The following is a 22,372-nucleotide window of genomic DNA, read 5'->3' on the forward strand; positions in this document are numbered from 1 at the left end:
GTTTGCAAAAAAAAAAAAAAAAATTACCTCACATCATTTTTTAGAGGCCTGTTTGAGAGAACATCTGGAAAACATTCCACAGGAAATCAAACCTATATTAAATATGTTTTGCAGGGTTCTGTTTCCTTGCATCGACCTTAAGCATTCATAATGTGTTTCTGTCTTCCCAGCTGCAAAGAAAACACTTCTGTCAGAGCCCTCTACAAAATGACAGGCTGAATTGTCAGCCAGTGATTTTATCAGGGGATGCTGGTAAGATTTCTATTTAGTCTACCTGTCTCTGTACCAAAGCTCTCCAATAACATGAACAAATCCACCAGCTGCTTTCCACCTATCATGAATTTATATATTGTTTGTTTAATTTCCTTTATGCTGTTTAATTTTCTAAATAAAAATGACTGGCATTTTTAAAGATGCCCAAGCCTCATTGTCTCCTGGCAGGATGTTACTCAGGAAACAACTATTCTCACTTCATTAGCTGGGCAAGCAGAATAGTCTGAATTACAGGCTGGTAACCTAAGAAAATCACTGTCACTCTCAAAAAACAAGCCAAGGAAAGGAAGTGCCACTGCAAGTCCTTGAGCATGCCACTGGATGCTTCAGAGTTTATGAATAACTATATTGTGAGTGCACACTGAAAGGATGTGCTGCCAAGTACCTGAGAAAGACCTCCATGGCAATAATATTCCCTGTAACCACTTGAATAAACTATAATAGACTATAACTAGCTCAAGCATGAAACTGATGGGAGTTTGGAGATGGAAAATAACCTAAAGAGTCCAATACAAGTTCTCTCTTCACCAGAAAAGTTTCTGTTGGTAGATGTACTGGAACAAAAGGTTTCCTGGGGTTATGCAGGGATGCTCTTTGCCTAAGAAAATCTCTCAGTGGTATGTGTGGTGACATTCCTGAAGGAAACAGCTCCATGTCCCCTTGTCAGAGGGGTGGCTCAAGGAAAGGAAAGGTGTCCAGAGTGTCCTTGCAGTCAGCTGAGCAGGGTCTATGGACAGCCAGCATGGCTGAAACCCATCCTGGAGCTACTCTAAATACTGCTCTGACCTTGGAGTAAGACAACAAATATAAAATCAGAAATACAGAAGATAAAAGCAGAGTAGAGTCTTTTTTATATGGAGCCATTTTTTCATGCGCAAAACAGCCCCACCAAACAGCAAGTCAAGAAGTTCTGGCAGCAGCAAGCCAAGAGAGCATTGATCTTATTCAGCATGTTTTTACTTGCTTTTAGAAGTAACATGGGTAGATAATGATAGTACAGAAAGCACTGATTTGTAGAGTAAGATTGCAAAACAAACCCTTTTTTACCAGTTAAGGATGACATGCTGTATTAAGAGTTTTTTGTTTGACTCCACTCTCAAAAAAACATGAACACACAAGGCAGAGAAAAAAATGTGAGGCCAGGAGTTGACAGCCTGTGATACACCCAGACATTTACAGAGGTTTTTCTGAAATGAACTGTCCATTCTGAAAAATATTTTGCAATGCTGCATGATGGCCAGTTACTGAGATGTACATCCAGCATTTCATAATGACTAATTGGCAAAGAGAGCATCATAACTGAGAAGACAACCACTGTGATTTATGCCTGAACTGGAACAAAAAAAAGTGAACTAAATATTCAAATAATACAGCTTGAATTTATCAGAGTTCTTAGTTGTGTGTGTTTTACAATAGGAAAGCTTCCTTTAATGGTTTATAGAATGTGCTTGAAAAAATATAATGTAAGCACAAACGTTATCTTTTGATGTAAGGTCATCTATTAATAACCTCAGACAAGAGTCACAGTCAGCTCACACAGAAAATCTATCATCAACAGTAAACACACACCAGAAAACCCCTTCTGTGTCACTTGTTTTAAAGGCAGCAGATCATTAAAGCATAGGAAACAACCACAGGAAACCACCACCACCTCTGCTGAGAAGTCTTTGCAGACACTGCCACATTTACATCTTGTTTCCACTTAAGAGGAGTTACTCCAGTAACACTGTAGTGATTACTAACATAATTAAAGCAATGTAATTTCTATTCAGTAAACATGAGAATGCTAAAATTTGAAGATATGTATGTGGCTGTCACTTGCTCTGTTGAGAAACAAAGTTTTATTTTTAGCTCCAGTGCTTACATTTTCTTGCAGCTATTTTAACAGATGAACTGCCACCAGAAATATTCTCTCACTGGGCCCTGATGCAGAATGATATAAATAACCTTTATAAAGTCCAGCATAATGGAATGGCAAAATCAGTTGACATTCTCCTAATTAGCACTGCCTGAAGATTTACCTACACAGAATAGGAAGAGCCAAATTCACCCCTGGAATAAATCTACTGAAGTCACTGATGTCAGAGGAAGCACACTGGAAATGGACTTGATAGAACAGATCTGTTATTTACATTAAACACAGAGCAGCTTCTTGCCTGTAGCATATGCATGGCTTGAGGTAAATGAAAAAAAGTATTTTGATTTATTAAAGAAAATCCTATTGTGTGATATATAAACCACTTCTTTGCCCCAGAAATAGCAAGTTAGCCAAATGTGACTGGGTGTACATGACAGATCTTCTCTACACTCCATCTAATAGATCAGGGGTGGAAAGTACTCATCAAAGCAGTGGATGCTAAACTCCTTTCTACAGCAATTTCTCAACTAACAATCAAAAAAATCAGCAGTAGCAGTACTCCTAATGGAACCCCATCCAGCAAAGCAATTAAGTGCTTGCATAACTGTAAGGACATGAGTAGCTTCAAATTTTGATCTCTATTAAAGTTTAATGCCAAATTTAACTGTCCTGCATCTCAGTATTTTTGACTAAACATGTGTGAAACTACTTAATTAGAATATGTAGTTTAGTCTCTCCCCCCTGCCCCAATAAATCAACTAAAAAAATGGGTCACGTTAGCCCTGCTATAACCCCCATCCTGGCTCATGTTCCTAATTTGTAGTCTTCTTATTTCTTAAGTTATACAAGCAGCTTTTATTTTCCATTTAAATTAACAAAATAATGTTTTTTTTACAAATTGAACACTCAGTGGAGTGTTCCTTATTGCTCTCTACAACTACTTGAGGAGGCTGTAGCAAGGTCTTCTTGCAAGTAAAAAGCAACAGGGTAAGAATGGCCTAAAGTTGTGCCAGAGAAGGTTTAGACTGGGTATCAGGAAAATTTTCTTAATGGAATGAGTTTCCAAGCATTGGAACAGCTGCTCAGGGAAGTGGCGGAATCACCACCCCTGGAAGTAGTTAACAGACCTGTAGATGTGGCACCTGGGGACATGGTTTAGTGGTGGGCTTGGCAGTGTTGAATTTATGGCTGGATGTGATGTTCTCAATGGTTTTCTCCAACCTAAACAACGCCCTGAAGGATCACATGTAGATACAAGTGCCCCAAGTTTTTGGAGCTGAAATGGTCACAAGTACCTCACTCAGCTCACCGAGTCATTTTCCTAGAAAGAGACTGACATGGAAGCAGGGTATCTAAATACAGCCAATAACACCTGAATCACTGGCATCCAAGTTTATTTTGTGACTGCTGTATGCTCAGACGTCCTGTTTATTCCCATTTCCAATTCTTCAGCCCTGCAGACAGGTAACACAGAATATTCAGCGCCACAGGTTATTTTTAACCTGATCAGCAGAGGATCTACCTGACTGCAGGGATGCTGTCAGGAGAGCTTGAGCTTGCCTGACAAGGGACCTCAGCGTGAAATACTGTCTAGTTACTGCTCCTTGGAGCATGGCTCTCTTCACTGGTACAGCACAAAGCCAAGGGAAAGTTGGGTGCACAACTAAAGCTGAGCCATTTTTCTAATTACTGTATCCTTGTGTGTCTCCTGCTTTTGAGAGAAGCTTTTGGAGAAATGTCAATCACCCTGCAAGCTTTTAATCTGCAAGCCCCTCCTAAACTGACCAGAGAGTATAAATAAGGGCCAGCCAAGCAGATCTGGACACTGCAGAATGAGATCCATGCACACTTCAAAAGGGACAAAGCAGTCTTGTTTTGCAGGATATTTGTATTTTTCTGATTCCAAAGGGATTTATGGATACCTTATAAGGAGGAACTGCTTGATTCGTTTTGAGTTTTATTCAGATGGAAGAAATTTAAGGTTACCTTTGTTTCTAAGGGGGAGGGGAGAGCAATAAATATTATGTCTATTTGCTCTGCTAACAGAAGACATCAAAGTAATGAATCATATAAAGTACTGAAAGGGAAGAAAATAATACAATATTGCAGTATTTTCTATCTTTACTGTGCCTTTCTTGAAAGTTTTTTGCTTATTTTGCAGAGACTGCCATTAATATTTTTTCCAGGCTAGCAGTTCCACACATACATATTCCACTACACCATCAAGTTTCCCCTGCAGAATACACCAGTTTCTTTCCCACCTCCTCTCAGACCCCATTTTTTGAATTTTCTGAACTGTCACAATGCCTCACTATTAGTTCATTAAAATGAATGAACACCTGTTTTGTGTTTTTTGTTCCACTTAAATAAATAAACCTCTAGCAATATAGACATATATGCATACATTTACATGCTTGTATATACATATATGTATAAAAATCACTCTTCAAATTCAGGCTATGTGAGGTGAGCTTGTGGGCATGGGCCAAAAGGCAGATTTACAATTTTTCTGCCCCACTTGGTATTCTAGAGACACAGGGACACTACTGAGTGCAGGTGCAGAGTGCTCAGGTTTACTCTACTACACTGCAAGCATCTACACCTACTGCAGGGTGAGTCAGGCACGAGAGGTTTTGCACCCACTCCCTGACTCAGTCTCAAGACCCTCAATGCAGGCACACCCTGCACTTCTCTAGAAATCAGGAGTGTCCTTTTCTTAATGTCCTTAACAGCATTGCAGAAACTGCACTGGTGTCCTGGTTTTGCATAACCACAGCAAAGTGATCATCTCAAGGAGCTGCTCCAGTGCTCCAAGTGCCAAATTGCCCCAGAGGGATCCAAACCCAGCTCTGTTATCCCAAACTGTGTAATGCTACCATGACCTTCATAAAAACACCCACCAAGTGCCCTTTTAAAATGCAAAACTAGAGTCAGGCTGAGAGGGAGCGCTCAGGCTTTTATGTGACCAACTGAATTGTCACCAATATCAGCTACAAGGCTCAGAAAGGGAGGCAGCACCTCTTGTTTTCCCTCTCATTTGCTGAATTACAGATGATCACTGGACCGTGGCAGGATATTGAGGGAGGAAAAGCACAACATGCAGAGAAGTAGGTGAGGAGGCACCATAAGTGGCTGTAATGGAATTCAAACCTGTCAGAGAGGCGGTGAAAGTCAGATAATTGCAGGAAGATCTGGGAAGAGGAGATGAAAGGAGACTAAGCAAGGGGGAAAGGTAGGAGGGGGGAAAAAAAGCAATGGAAAAAAGTGAGAAAAATTAAGAAGAAGGAATAGAAAATGCGAAGAAAAGGGGAAATTTCTTTTTCCTCTCTTCCATCTCCTCCCGCACATCCCTCCAGCTCCCTGTTAATTCTGGAACTGGGGATTGCTCCCTCCTAGAAGAAGACAGTGGGTTCCCCCATTCTGAAGCAGGACAAAAAAGGCTGTGTGGGTCTCAGATTCAGTCAAAAAGAGAAACGGAGAGTTTCTAGCCAGGCAGAAGCCTGGGAAAGAGCTGGAGAAGAATGTAAATAATTCTTTATCTCTCTTGTTTTTCACATTGTTTATAGTTAAGTTCCATCACTGTGCGTCAAGCACTCTGCACCAATGCTGTGGGTTGTTTTCACTTCAGGACCAATGGAGTTGGTCCTCACAAAGCTCTGTATAAAAGAGCAGTGTATTTTGAATAAATTGGAGTTTTACTCTCAGCAACCTTCTGGTCAGAGGCTTCTCATTCCTGTCCTGCCTCGACAGTGACACGGTGTCTGCACTTTTGTGACATCTCACCACAGACCTGTCTCTAGTGCTGAAGCACAAGGGTGCAGGGTTTGCAGCCAGCAGTGGCTTTTGCTGCAGGGGCAGTGCACAGGACTCACACAGAGAAGCCAAACTTTTACCAACAGGTTCTGGATGCAAAGCACCTGCAGATTTTCACCTGCCTCACAGCAAAGGAGCACAGACACAGTGCCTCCCTTCCCAAGGTAAATTATCATTAGAATATCACAAAAATTATTTCCTTGGCAAGTTTCTGATGTTTTCAGGAAATGCAGCAAGCAGCTGAGCTTCTGTTCTAACATTTTCAGTGGATGAATTCTTCTCTGCACTGACAACAATGTTTGCATATCCTCACAGAGAGCTCTGATACCTGCACAGGCAGACATCCTTCATGCACAGCTGAATGGGTGCAACAAAATTAAGATTGGATAGGACAGGTGACCAAAAACTGGTCAAGAGGTAAGAACACATCAGTGAAAGCATATTTATAAAGATATTACTCTCTGAACACACAGTGCTGAAAACATTTTTCACTGTATTTTCAAGGAGATGACCCATGTAAATTGGATATTTCATTATTATCCTTCCCCTATCCCACATGTAGAAGTTATTTAAGTATGTTAAGCATATTTTTGTAAAATTTTTCAGTGTCCAACAGCTGAAGACAGCAGTATGTATCTTTTGCAGAATTAAGGCAAAAAATTAAGAAGACAACTGTCTTCTGAAATTAGTTAAGAACTAATTTATGGCTATTTGAGCTTCAAAAATGAACCTCAATGGTCTGACCAGTCATTTGGAGTATAATTATTGTGAAGGACAAGAAACATGGTCCTACCAGTTTCTTTTATTAACAAAAAAATGCTGCCCTTCTTTTCTGATCTTTGCAGCACATGAATGGATTGATAGCATTATTTCAATAATGTGTCTGTATCATTATCATTCTGGTCAGTGTCTTCTGAGTATATCCAGGAAAAAAACCCACGTATGCAAATTCAAGACACAGATTATTAAAAAGACTAAACTAATGACTCACATTTTCATTACTCAAGCAAAATAGTATTTGCAGTATTGTCAAATGTGATAGTGGCATATATGAAGTACCCTGCCCTGCATTTACAGCAGGATGATATTCTTAAAACATGCCAGTCAACTTTCTGAAGACTAATTGTTAGGTGAAGTGATCAGATCACAAACTTCTTTAGAGGTTTGTGCTATTCCAGGATATCACTGGTGAAAGTTTTTGATGGTACACTGACTTTTCTTAGAAGATTTGTTTATGCTTACAATAGAAAATAACCCTAATGGCTTCTTCTTGGGTTTTTTTGGTTTTTTTTCTTTTCTTTTCACTGAGCATTGACAGACATGCCTGAGAGACTACAATTGTTTCAAAGCTGGATAAGGACTGGGATACAAGCAGAGGCAGCAGACAAATGATAATCAAAGTGAACCATTCAGCATCCTGATGAAGTTGAATTAGGACTGTTTACATAAGTCAGAACTTATTTGCATTTCCTGACATTTCAGGTCTCTTTATCCCTCGATTGAGCATTTCTTATATAACAGATTAATGTATTAAATAAAAAGATAATAAAAAAGCAAGCATCCTGCCATGTTAGTGGTCCCTGTAGTTTGGCCAGATTGCCTCCCTACTCTTAACTGTGCTTCAAGAACAGATTTGGTGATATATACATTGGGATAAAGCTTTTGAAGAGTGTTCAAAACTGAATGTTTAAATACTTAACACAGGCCCAGCTGAAATTTTATATGCAGTACAGGGAGATTCAAATCTTGCATTTCTGAGTAAGCAGCATTCTTAAACCACTTTATGAACATATTTTCAGAAAACTTTTAGAACCTGTACCCCTTGTCCAAACTAGCATTATGAAAAGGCTTTAATAGGTGTAATAGGCATTTAAATAAGTTTCTAAATTACCTGGTTTCACCATATTTTCAAATTATTCTGCCATTTACTCTGCCATTTAGATACTCTCTCTGATTTCAAAATGAAATAGAAGTTATCAGAGTTAGAATTACACTGACTACTACTTTTAGTTATTCCAAACATATCTGGAGTTACTATAAGGACAGTAAGGACTGATATTTATCAATGACAGTAGTTCCAACAGCAAGGAGATCTCCCATTTCTTTCCTGCCCTGCCCAAGCCCCTGTTTTCCTGCAGGACTAGAGGAACAAATCTCACCAATTTCCTTTAAGTGCACAAGTCACAGAGACAAAATGTCTTTCACTTCCTGATAGGCTGGGATAGTTTTGGTGCCAATTCCTCCTCTCCATGACAGCAGGGAGGGAAGGTATTAAACCACCAGCAGTTTGGAGAGCCCAGGAGGTTGTAAGACCAACGTGAGGTGACTCTCAGCAACACACCAAGCTTGCTTTACCTCCACAGGACCTAAGGGCTGCCCACACTGAGTCTGCCCCAGACCCTGCAGGCATTTGCCCACCCATTCCCTTGTACCACTGTGCCACTCACCCTCATAGCCAGGTCCCACTGAGCCTTGGAAGAGCCAAAACTTTTTAATTTTGATATTCTAAAGCAAAAGAAGCCACTGCTCATTTACAAATAAATCCATTTTCATATCAGTGCTGGCTGCAACTTCAGGCAGGGATTTTACCAAGCTTGCCCCTGCAATACTGCAATGGAGAAAGAGCAACACCAGACTCATGAAGTTAAATGAAACAAAATGCCATTAAAAACTTAACTGCTGAGACAACATTAGATCAAAGCTGACCAAAGAAAAACACAAGTCATGAGAGAAGTAATGGTATTAATTTAACAAGTTAGTTTCAGAATAATACAACCCAAATAATAGGGAGAAGTCTCTCTATAAAATCCTCTCTCCAATTTCACTGGCACTGTAACACACTTATAGTGTGGCAGAAAGCACAGTAAAACTACTGTAAACTCTACTAATTAACAGGACCTAATGAACAGTGTATAGGGAAGGCGGTACATAGAAGCAAAAATACTAATGGAGCAACATGGAAATAGAAAATGGATTGTTCCAAGGCGACATGTCCCCAACTTTGATAAACTCCACCAGCATCAGCAATCGAGGTGCTGAATGCAAATCAGACTGCTCTGACTTCAATCTGCTCCTGTGGTGGCCAGCAGGAAATGTGTCTCCAGATTCCTCCAAAGCCATGGAGGACAGGGCACTGCTCATTCCTCACCCCTCAACAGCACTCAGGCACAACTGAAGTGCTAAAAAAAAGCCTAAAACCAGCAGTGGAAATCTCATAAACAACCTTCAAAGTAAATATTTTACCAGGCGTAAGTAAGTACTTATTAAGATTTAGATCGGATCTTCAGTGTCCTTGACATTTTACAATAGTGTTTATCTCCCTTGTTTGCTAATTCACAGAATTGGATAATCTACAAGAAATTTACACATTAGAAATGAGCAGGGCTCTCCGGCAGGACTTCATAAATATGACATTAGCACAACAATGCTCTAATATAAACATACCCAATGCTAAGTAGAAGCAAAGTGTTTCCTGGGGCAGAGGAGGCCCTGCTTGCCACTGAATAAACTCCGTGTGAGAACCTGCAGGGACCCCAGGAGGGGAAGGGACCCAGCCTGTCCCGTGGAGCATCAGGGAAAGAGGCTGGGAATTAGGTCAGTGAATCCATGAACCCCCAGTCGCATCAGCCCAGCACTCTGCTCAGGGATGGGAGATGAAACCATTTCAAGGCTACACCATTTCTATGAAGATAGTGGGATCCTGTCTACCATGTGGACGTTTTTTTCCCAATGAATTAAAAACACACGAGTAATCTGTGCATTGTGACTATTTATAAAGTCCAACATGAAGCTTGTATTCCCAGTTATCAGCACTCACATGTAAAATGAAAATAAATCCCATTATAATGAAAAATTCTATTTTTACCTGGTCACTAATGGGACATAAAAATCAGACTGAGACACTATTTCATAAAGACACACAATGTTTCCAACAAAAATGTATAAAAATTAAACTGGGGGTTTAAAGACTCGTTCATAATGCGAGTGGGATAGTTTTGGAGAATGCACACATTGTAAGCAAATGAGGGCTTTTGTTACCTTGGTAAGGATGTCAGAGGCATTTGCTTTTTTTCCCTGACTCATCCTTTTTCTTAGTGGGTACTCTGACCCTTAGTCCTGGCAAATCCATCAGCACCAAAAAGTTCTCTCCGGTACCTCATTAATCACTCCCCTGCCGTGTGCTATCTTACCTGCAGATGTAATTCTTCTTGCAGGACTCTTGTAAATTCAGGCAGTTTGGTTTCTCCCTGTCCTCATATGAGCACACAGGAACAATAGTCTGCCGCCTCCTCTCTGTACAGGCTACGTCTCGACAGGAGCAGAAGAGCATCCCGTAGCTGTGCTTTGGGGGGACCTTGTCAAAAAAGAGCCGCAGGGCCTTATGACACTTCCTCTTGTTACAGATCTCATTGGACGTGCTGCTGGTGCAGGGGGTTATGTAAGCAGATCTGAACCTCTTGCAGGTATCATTTAGGTTACAAGCTTTGGCTGCATCCAAGCAATTGTTCCCCTTTGAAAGTACTGGCTCCACTAGAAAAAACAACACAACAGCAGTGAGAAAGGCGTCACATTTACACTTTGTGCTTTGTGGTTATTTCACTGTTAACGAGATCCTGAATACATATATTTGTTACATACAGAGCTTTCAGTGCCAGAAACTGGGACCAGTATTTCTCTTTCTGGGGTAATGGTTGAGCAAGTGAACAAGAACATGGGCATGCCGTGAGGGCAGAATGCTGGTGAATAAATGACACTGTGGGCAGGCTGTACTTCATCTTCTCCATAGCAGACATGCAGGGTGAGTATTGGGTAAGACTTGGTCTCACTAAACAGCTCTTAAAATCCCTGGTAAACTGGAAAGCACACATCTGGCATAAGAACACAGTGAGAACATGGGCTTCTAACTCAAGTTTTGTAAAACTGACATTTCCCAGTTACTTCCCTTGAACAAGTCAAATGACATGCCATGCCTACCCCAGGTGACATTTAAAAGTAATCTGTGTACTGTGCAGAAAGTAAAGTAGACATGCCCATTACTACATTTTTTGAGGTCTGAGGACAGCCCACCCAGAAAGGAAGGAAATCAGGTGCAGCCTCATGTCTGGCAGCTCTCTAAGGCCACCCACAAGTTCCATGCTTAGGTAAAACACTGTTATAAGATCTACATATGACACCTGAACCCTGGAAAATTTAGGAACTTTACAAACTTTGAAGAAGCTGACATAAAATTAAAAAGTGACTGTAAAAGAAACATTTGAAAACAAGGATATCCCCTTCTCACACACACACACACATACTACAAGAAATTATAGTAAAAATTAAACTCAGATGTAAGTTAAGTTATAATTACATATTTAATTTCTCAATACATTACTCAGATATTAAAACCCAATAGATGCTTTGCTTGAAAACTAAGGCAACTGGCATCAGATTGCAAAATTCAATTAAGAATAATTGTAATGCTGCTTTGAACGTTAGGAATGCCAACATCAGAGATCCAAGAAAATACATTAATTTCCCACAGCTACAGAATTTGCAAGCTGAACAAAACATTTTGCAAATATCTAAAATCTGCTGCAACCTCTTGGGGGGGGCTGGCTGAAGATGAAACATTTTAAATGATCCAAAGCTCTAAATTACACTCACAAAAAGCCTTTTTTTCCTAGATTGTTCACCTTTACCCAGAAACTCAGTCCAAGGTCTTTCTACAACTCACTGCCACTCATCTCCATTCTCCTACCACACTGCCTGCCATTAGCAGATCAGGACATCAACCTTTTCTCTTTTTCCACTGCAGGAAAACATGGACCAGCTTGGCTGAGATGCTGCACTGAGCATTTATTGGAACACACTGTGCCCAAGATGGGCCTTGGCTACTTGCACACACTTCCCATTATTCAAATAGATCACCTGCAACTGTCCCATGCATCTTACCTACCCAAAAATAACACAAAGCTAAAGAGCATTGGATTTATGTTTCACTCTAGCAGTGTGCTGGAACTGTGTTCAGTCTGATTGTACATTTAATCTTTGTAATTCAACAATCACACCCCAAGTCCTTCCCAATCTCAGCTACTTGCACAACAAAATGGCAACTTCTGCATCTTATCTTCATAAATTACAAAACTGTAAATATGCAACATTTGACTATAAATTAAGAGCCCAGCATTTCTTTTAACAGCAGCCTACAACAGATTATGCAACACCAGATGCAACCCTCTCATAAATCATAACATTTGTATATAAAATGTTGTACTACATTAGCATATAACTATAATATTAACTATGAACTCTCAAAGTTTTTTTTACTGTATATAGAATTATATGTTTAGTACAAATATAATTACTATGTAATCTGCAGGGCATATAATTATGCAATATATGAATAGTATATGCTAATTACTATGTGATTGCAGAGTAATTACATGGTTATTTGTGCCTGGGAGTCAACTGCTGAATTCCACTATTTAAAACAAAATTCTGTGGAACAGCTCTGAATGGGGTATTGCAACATGAGCAGACTTCAGCTTACAGTATTCATATATGCTGCTACAGAATTAAAAAGCACTGTGAATTCAAGCATCTCAAAAATCAGAGGGGACAGGTTAATCAATCTTTTTAAAAGGCAGAACACAAGCCAAGTCATTGACAGTGCAAACAGCAGTGAGAAATATCTTGGGTGAAAGCTGAATTAGGTGCAAAGTCTTTACAAACCATAGCTATGCATAGTCATACCTGTCATTCAATTTATATCTGCCCAAACCTCACATTCCTCTACATATCAATCTGAATACAGACTGGTTTGGGGGGGTTTGTATTTTAAACCAGCCCTGGCTATAATGTGCCCCTTGCCTTTTCTCTTTTGATACATATGTCTCTAACTATTGTTTCTGGCATACTTGTAATATTATACAAATTATTTTTATCTTTTAAAACCAAGACTAAATGTAGAAGAGGGGCATCAACTGCATCTGAATTAAACCAGGATGTCTAAGCCAACTCTTCTCATTAATACCAACTTCCTCTTAAGCTTTTAAATGATATTTGAATGCAAAATTTACAATCTGCAACACATTTAATGTTTTATTTCTATTACAAAAGTGTAGAATTATTCCCAAGTCCTAGGGTAACTACAAACAGTTAACAATACTGGAAGTGTTCCTGAGGATTACTTATGCAGCAGTAATTTATAAGGTCAAAATTTCACCCAGCTTCTGTTCTGCAAAGTTTAAATTATTAAGACAGGCAGGAGTTTGGCTCTTACCAGGTACTGACTACTTTAAAAGCAAATGGATCTTATCCAGAGCTACTTTTCATGCCAGAATCCTCTGGGAAAGGTTTGTGTAAGGAGATCCCTTTTCAGTTCTCCCCTCTCTTGGGACATCAGGCTATGGATTGGGGGCAGTGAGGGCAGGAGCCTGGGACAAGTAAAGATTTCTTTGCACCACCGTTTCCCAACCCAGAGCTCCCTCTCTCCCAGATCTTTGCCTGGGCCCATAGTGGAAATCTCTGCCAAACCACCCAGCCCTCCACTCCAGCCAAATCCCCGCAGCAGCCGTGGGTGACACAGGCGGTGCCCGTGGTGCGAGCGAGGCGCTGGCTCCGTCTGCAGCACCGCGATGCTGCTGCCGCCCAGCAGCTGGGATGCTGGGGATGCTGGGGATGCTGGGGATGCTGGGGATGCTGGGGATGCTGCCTCCCAGCAGCTGGGGATGCTGGGGATGCTGCCCTGCTGCCTCCCAGCAGCTGGGGATGCTGGGGATGCTGGGGATGCTGCCCTGCTGCCTCCCAGCAGCTGGGATGCTGGGGATGCTGAGAATGCTGCCCTGCTGCCTCCCAGCAGCTGGGATGCTGGGGATGCTGGGGATGCTGCCCTGCTGGGGGGCAGGCAGAGGGATGGCAGAGCCCAGGCAGAGCCAGGACTGTGCCCTGGTGGGACAGTGTCATTGTCCAGGCAGGACGGGAATGAGAAGACTCTGATCAGAAGGCTGTGAGAGTAAAACTCCTATTTATTCAAAATACACTGCTCTTTTATACAGAGCTTTGTGAGGACTAACTCCATTGGTTCTGAAGTGAAAACAAGCACAGCATTGGTGCAGAGTGCTTGACGCACAGTGACGGAACTTAACTATAAACAATGTGAAAAACAAGAGAGATAAAGAATTATTTACATTCTTCTCTAGCTCTTTCCCAGGCTTTTGCCTGGCTAGAAACTCTCAGTTTCTTTCTTTGACTGAATCTGAGACCCACAGGACAGCAGCAGCATTGGGATGCCCAAAGCCCCAATCCCAGCTGGCAGCAGCTGCACAGCACACACACAAACCTGGGCAGCACCAGAGGGCACTGGCACTGACTTGCCTTCACCTGCACCCCCAGCTCTTCTTCTGCACCTGTAAGACATGTGGCATGTTTTCTGACCATTCTACTGCTGAAAAAGCAGTCTTTGTACTGCTTTTGCAACGACGTTGATGTTTGTTACCTCCTGCATCCCTCCACCCTGGCCCAACACTGCTACAGCTGCAGCAGGCCTGCACTCAACCTCCCAAAGACCACAGGAAAGAGAGAGCCAAAAGTCCCTGTCTTTTATCCAGAGGTGCCCCTAGAGTCTTAACAGGGCTGCCTCCACCCTGTTTGATCTTCCTCATGCTTCACCCTCTTTCACAGTCTCTCCAACCTTCCTCTTTCATTTTCCTTGCACCTCCATTTCTATTTCTATCTACTCTATCTCCTCAACTTCTGTTAACCCACGCCATGGTATTCAAAAAAGGATTCTCAATGGGTACTGAGAGATTCTTATTTGTGCTCCCACTACACAGAAGGAGCACCAGTAATATTAGTTGTTCTATAAGATTCTTATTAAGCAGCAAAATGGACATTTAGTTTTCAATTTTCTTACAGCATATAAAAAGCAATTTACTGAGGTTGTCATTAAAATTACCATTACTATTTGCAAGTAATTAGAATTAGTAGGTTTTCTAGTGGATATAGTGAAGGGAATGCTGTAAAGAGAGCAATAAATGTTAATGTGATGGAAGGTAAAATTACAAAGTGATAGAGGTGACCACATGGGTATGGGCCTACTCCAACACAGGTGCAGAATATGGCACATAGAAACCAAAAACTGACCAAAATTAAGAAGAGAACCATGATCCCACTTAAACAAAGTACTGCTGTGGGGTTCACCAAAGTACTTCTGCTTTGTAAGAAGAGCAGATTAAAAAGTAATTAAAGCATAGCAAATATTATAATCTGGATTAAAATAAACTACCATTTTCCTGGATAGATTAAAAAAAATTCATCCCCAAAAAAATCCTGAAACTGATAGTGTTATTCTGAAGTTTTCTTCTGCTCAGCATTTACTAAACTAAACTGGCCTTTCTCAAACCTTTTCCACAATCTTAATAAGCAGGTGACTTAATTTTTAAATTAAAGCTAATGTATTATCAGCTATGACCAGAACTTTAAGAATACTACCACATACAGCAAGATGCATGTTGAAATTACAGTTGATGGCAAAAGATGGGACTGATGCCTGTGAAAGATAAAACCAAAGCTACAGCAACAAAAATATATAAACAAACAGAACTGCCTAAAATGAGACTTCAGCTTCCTAAAACCAAAGCTGGAACATTTAACATTCTTGGTTAGTCATTAAGCCTTTGATCACACAAATTGCCAGGTCCCTAGAATTCTTTCCTGAATACCCCTATAAATTTACTGGAGGAGGTAAATAGTGTCTCCTGTCCAAGCCATTTAGAGACTGGGAACAATCACATTGCTTAGCGAGAACCAACAAGCATGATTTGGAAGGGTTCATCTACCATGTTATGTTTGGAAGTGTTCAGCTGCTGTTATGCAGAGCTGCTGTGTCTGAAGCCTTTCCCAACACACTCTGGCCTTTTTTGTGAGACTCCTCTGGTGAATCATCAGCTGGGATCTTGCAGACTTTGGTTCAATGCCTTCTGTGACTGAGAGACTCACCAACCCTGCTCTCATTTCCCAGAAGGGCTCTCAAACCATCTCACTGCAGAGTGTTCTCAACAAAGAAATGGTGCATAGTGCAAAACAAAGAGGGAGCAAGATGCTTCAGCCCAAGAATGAGAGCTCTCCCTGGGAGAGCTGCTGGCTGCTGGCCTGCACCCAGGAAGGAGAGCAGTGACTGGAAACCTTCCCTGAAGAAGACTCTATAAACCTGCAGAGGCATGATCCCACTTGTACTCCCTACTTCTAATCCCTTCAAAAAATATTTTACCCTTTTTATAGTACCTCTCCTTGCCTTCCTTCCAGACCAAGGTACTGCCAAACCCACAAGGTACACTCCCAGGTTTCTGAAATCCCACAGAGATGAGCAGAGAGCAAAGACATCCCAGTGCCTCAAGGACTGTTCTGATCAATGCCTTAGTGGCTGAGACATCATGAGTCCTTGTGCTGGGTGCCATGAAATTTCTGGCTCTCTGCTCCCAGGAGCACACACTGACTGCTGCGTGGGCAGGTGCTCCTGCCTGAGGCTGGAGTCTGGCTCCTCTGGTGCAAACCCTTCCAATAAAGCTCAGTTTCTGTATTTCCAGACACCTTTCACTAGACCAGGTTGCTCGAACATCATCCAACCTGGCCTTGAATATTTCCAGGGATGGGCCATCTGCAAACTGTTCCAGTAAAGAGTTTCTTGTTCTTTTTTTATTTGTTTGCTTGTTGCTAAAACTGCTTTCTCTGTATACTTTATAATGATTCTAAGCATCTTCTAAGGATTTTAGGTATCACCTCAAAGCAGAGAGTTCTGACTTTCATGTGGATACATTTATCTCTTGGTCTGCTCCTAGAAGTTTAACTCTATTAATGGGGCCACATTCTCTAAATGCTGCATTTTTTTATTGCCCAAGTTCACCACTGGATCTGGGCTCTAATACTTGACAGAGCTCTTGTCTATACTTAGACTTAGATCCTGCTTTAGTTAACCATTACCTGGTGCATTTCATATGGTGCATAGACACTGCAAATAAAGGTTGCAGTGAAATTGCAACTCCTAAGCTGCATATGTATTGATTAAAAAGGGGGAAATTATATCTTATTATTTCCTTTAACATTTTAATTCTTTACTGCGGAGGAATGGGGAAAAGCTGAGCAGAAAACTCCAAGGTGGCTGAGTCCTATGGTTTGGCTGAGGGACATCTGCTCAATTTACATATTATGTAAGAGGAAATTCTTAAAAATCTACAGTGATCTGGTTTAAATTTTATTTCCACAAGGACAGAGAGGGAGAGGAAACCCTGCTCCCCAGTGTTAACAATACTGGGGCATACACTGCTGAAATTTGATCTTTACTCACAAATATCTTGATCTATCACCTTTCATTTCTGTTATAAATCTAATGATAAGTTATACCAGCATCCCTAATTTTCCACATGGCACTGAGGACAGCAGTTCTACATTATATTTATGCCAGCACAGTTATTTTGTTCATTGTAGCTATTCTGAATTTTCAATAATTTAAGTTATGAATTTGGCTCTTTAAAGCTACTGTTACTTCTGTCCAAAGCATCTCACTTAGGAGGCAGAAACACATTAATAAAGTCAGAGAGTTGCTAAACAAAGAAACTACAGTTGTTGCAAACTGATCCAGTCACTGTTTCTCACATTACCGCACCAATGATTTCAGTTCTACCCTGAAGAGTTTTAGGGTGTAAAGATAATTTTAATCTATCTACACTACACTAACAGCAGGGATGGATTATGTATGACTGGGGCCATGTACAGCATACAATTTTGTCTGTGAGGGATTCAGTGATTCCACACACAATTCATGCTCTGTACTGAGCGAGAGGCTGTGATTGGGATGTGGAAGGCTATCACCACAGTTTCAGCTGAGTTCTTCTAATTCATTTCCCCTTAAAAATAGAGTGCAAACGTGTTACTGCATATGCTCTCATCTTATACAGTTCAGTATTTTATTATTAGCTAAATACTAAATCAACAGAATTAGGAAAGAGCCAGCAGACACGGAAATAGAGAATAAACCTGTGAAAACATTCAAACCTACACGGTTGCCATGAGAAGTGATTTACTGCACGCAAGTTCTCAAGACACAGTGAGGGACTGTTTTGCCAAAGTCATGCCAATTTACAGGGCAACTTTCAGCATTTCTTTTTATTACTACAGAATTGAATTCACAACTTGTTTCCTCTTTTCCTCAGACTTGATTAATTACCATGTTAACATAACTACTATTCTCCTGCTTATAATGGGCTCCCTCTAAAGTGCTGCCCCAGCAAAATAAGCCAGGAGAAAGCTACTAGCTCTTTGCTCCAGCACTGCAGTCCTTTCTAATCTCACTATTTTTCAAATTTATGTTCCATTCCAATAAAGCTTGTGTGAATATTACAGCAAATCAGATAATACAAGGTTATGACCCTTGTAATTGATCCTTCAAGGTTCTTTTTTCCTTTTTTTCCCAGTTGACACGGTAAAATCCACATTTAGCTGTGCTTGTTGACACTTGAGAATTCACTTTGTTGGTTGTATACACTGTTTCAGGGAGATCACATTACATAATGATGTGTTTCTAGTGCTTCATTTCTTCTATACCTACAAGCCCATTAAGCTGTAAGCAAACCTCCCGTGGGGCTGTAAGACTGCAAGTATCAAGGGGGCAATGCTCCCATCCTGTTCAGAGGGAACATAGCTGGGAGAGTGTATTATGTGAGGACACAGGGTTAAGCATAAGCTACTACTTAAATAATTTCAAATAAATAAAAACAGCTTAAAATAAAAAGTTAAATTTCCACTTATAGAAAAAATACACATTTAAATGAACACGGACCATGTATCCCAGCTCTAGGAATCAGTTTTCTGGAGCAATGGTTTCTGTATCACATGACCACTGGAATAAAGTGATTAATTGGACTGTCTCAGTAAATGCGATCATTACACTTTTAATTAACCTTTTCAACCTCTTACACCCTTTCGTTTTGTTATGCATTAGATTTTTACAGTTTTCCAGTTATTATGCTTGACTACACTTAAAACAATGTGGAGCTCTGTGAAAAAGATAAGAAGAACAATTGAAACAGCTCTTACTGTTTGTAACAGGAAAATACCACTGTTACTGTCATCATCAGAGCAGATATAAATCAGATGGAGGACAGACATTCTGAACTCTGTGGCTACGTTCCCACCTAATTTTTGTTTTGGCAGCACACTGTTATTTAATGACTCTGGCTACCAGGAAACTAGCTTTTGAAAATTCTTTCTCAACCTAGTTATAATTACTCCATATAAATCATACAATGATCAATTACAATAATCTTAGCTTCATCCATTATTTAAACTTAGAGTTTGAATCTACACAGCAGGAGTGCAGGAAATTCCAAAGTCCCTTCTCTGCTTGCTCATAACTGCTTTACTCCTGAAGCCAGGCCAGCTACAGAAAAGAAGGGACCAGATATGCTCTTATCTATGACAGCCAAACCTGAAATAACCACAGATTTCAGACAAGCAATGGTTTCTGGCTTGGTTTTCGGCTTGGCTTTTTCTAACCACACTTACAGTTGGTGAAACTAAATTCAGCAGGAGATTTTGCTTTCTTGGTGGACCACAATCAGAGGATCTCTGCAATTACATACAGTGACAGTACAAAATATTCTTATTTTAAAATGGCCTAGGTCTTCCTCACATGGATGCATACATACAGATATATGTACTAGAATGTTTCAGTACTATTTGGCTTAATGTGTCATTTCACAAGAGCTTGAGGAAAAAATCCAAATGTTTGTGTCTAATTTAAGGCTGCTCCTAAGATACTTAAGCTCAGTGCGATATGAACCCTCAGTCTGATGGAAGGAGGAAAAAAATCTTAAAAAGAAACAAACTTTCATGAAGACTCACGCAAAACATCCAAACCTTTTTCAGAAAAACTTCAGAACTTTAACTGGATTTTGAAATATTAACAAGGATTTTTAGAACTTTTTAATAAACTGACTATACGGTTTTGATTATGCAAAATATTTAGCTAATTGTTATTAGTTTTCTGTATCTTGTCCTAGTTCAGTCTCAGCCATAATATTTGCTATCCAATGTAAAGACAGTGTCAGTTTTGAGGGTCAACATTTTTTCATTTCCAACATGTATTTTAATGCTTCAACTACATGCCAAGACTTCCTTTGTCAATAGAGGTATATTTTCCTGTGTTTCTCAGCTAAGTAGGCCTAAAGCCCCTCAAATTTTGTAGCACTTAGGCTGAAGCAGAGAAAGGAGATGAGAAGGCAGGAAACCTTGTCAGTGCAGGAAGAAAATTCTAGATAGACAAGGTCTAAAGCAAGTATTCATATCTGATATCAGAATCACAAGATTTTTCAGTAACTCCACAGTCTCTCTGAACAGCTATCCAGTATTCCCAATGCATCCCATTAAAATTTTTTCATGGTATGTCATCTAGCACTTTCTGCAACATAATTCCCATTTTCTTCCTCCATTTACTCCTTTCCTCTTAACAATGACTTTTTAATTTCTTGAAGACTCTCCTTCTCCCATTACTTGTCTTTTAAGTTAGTCCCCCTCATATTCTTTCTTCACAACATAAATACATTTTCTGGATATCCAAACTTGTTATTTGAGTAATGTACTATTAATTCTCAGATTTGGGAAAAAAACAAAACAAAACAAAACATTACAAAAAAACCCCCCTAAAATCATTGACCAAGAATTTCTCTACAAGTTGTATTCAGGAGATTGCTACAGACAGACAAAACCTGTTAATTCAAGAGTTGCTGAAGCATAGCTTACTCCAGCCTCAAGCAATACCAGTGTAGGTAGGGGTGGTTTACAGGCATTGACTGCCTGCTGCAGGAGTATATATTAGCTTATCTTTGACAGCAGCTTGCTCTTGATGGCTATAACCTGAAAAGAAAAAGTCAAAGTATATAAAAGCTTAGTAGAAAAAGTATCCTGCTTGTTCTGCAGCGTTACTCGTCCAGAAGGAAACCGAGAAAGGGAAGTGGGCTGGAGAGGTGACTGTGACTCCAGTCTGACAAGAGCAGCTGATGGGATAACTCAGGGAACAGTTAAAGGCAGAGAAAGGGCAAGATCCTCTCTCCAGAATAACAAGAGGAAAGCACCACGTTCCTAGATGGCAGAATCACAGATGTCTCACTGGTCACAACAGAAGTCCACCAGCACAAGTGGGAGAAGAGGCTGAAACCACAGTGAAAGCAGCAGTGACAGACACAGGGCAGATGCTCAGCCCGTGACAGCAGCAGGGGTGGGGCAGAGGGTGCCATCGTGGCATGGAGAGAGCAATAGAGACAGAGAGCAGCAAAACCCACAGCAGCTGGGGAGGCACCAGCTCAGCCCCCCTGTCCCTGCTGCCACTGAAAACCATTCGGGGCAATTATCTGGCCCATCGACCAAACAATACGAGCCTCATTCCATTAATGCACCACCAGCTGCTCCTCTTTTCCCTATCAGTTGGCCCCAGTGAAGTCCTGTTGAATACAAATAAATTCACCACAATTTGAAGAGGATAGCAGTGGTTACTTTTTGTTCATGGATTTGCTTATGTGAGTTTCAGTCAGTGTGCTGCTGCTGACTCCATCTGAGGTCCCACTGCTGAGCCCCAGAGCCAGGCACAAGGAGATGTGTGCACTGAGGCAGGTGTACATAATGGATCAAGGGAAACAAGATACTTTGGAAATAAGTCACTCCAGTGATACTGCCCTGGAGAGTTAATAATGGTTATGATGGTCCTGATCCTACTGTGTGCCCAGAAGATAAAGCAGCAGAAAATGAAGGTGAGGCAGCTGTGTGTGATGTATGTCACTTACCTACAGTGCAACTGGGGGTTTGTTAAATTGAGACCATTATGATATTTAAGAGGTAACACCACACTAACAATTAGACCACTGCTCACTGTCTAAATTACCTGTCACTTTCATTTATGCCACATGCAACATGTGGCAATAGCCAAAAAGCTTCTTTTTGTTTTGTCTTCAGTGTTCTTGGCTTTCCTCAGTTCCCCACAGATCGCCCTCCTGAGCTAGTCTGGTTACCTTTCCTCAGCTCTTATAAATGGCCAATATCTCTTTTTTTCCAAAGGTAAAAATGTGTTTCTTTCTGAAAAAAGGCAAAGAGGAAATAAAATTATTTTGACTTGTTAACTACATTTTACAGCATTTGTGTCTCTTTTTTGAGGTGCTGCCCCTACACTGAACACAATATTTCGACTTCCATTTACTTCAAAAAACTCTGAATCCAGGTTTTAAGCCCAAATTTATCTTGTCTTCGAAACCCATTTAAATCAACTAAGCATTTGATTGAGTTCTATAGAGACCAGGGCATCAGCTTACACTCTCCTTAGCTCCATTTTTAACTCTAAAATACATAAAGAATATATTGGCTTTTATTTGACGTAAATGTTTGCAAATATGTGAATGCACA

At 40.5% G+C, this 22,372-nt stretch overlaps 1 protein-coding gene across 2 annotated transcripts in view; it reads right to left on the reverse strand.

Moving 5' to 3' along the window:
• GFRA1 (GDNF family receptor alpha 1) overlaps positions 1-22,372 on the reverse strand; it is a 130,840-nt gene that overhangs the window by 38,623 nt on the left and 69,845 nt on the right. For both annotated transcript variants that reach the window (XM_021537273.3, XM_021537272.3), the window contains exon 4: positions 10,135-10,474. In XM_021537273.3, coding sequence (XP_021392948.1) covers positions 10,135-10,474 — 340 coding nt within the window. The remainder of the gene's footprint in view (positions 1-10,134; positions 10,475-22,372) is intronic.

Source organism: Lonchura striata, chromosome 7 (assembly GCF_046129695.1).
Source record: "Lonchura striata isolate bLonStr1 chromosome 7, bLonStr1.mat, whole genome shotgun sequence".
NCBI classification, from domain to species: Eukaryota; Metazoa; Chordata; class Aves; order Passeriformes; family Estrildidae; genus Lonchura; species Lonchura striata.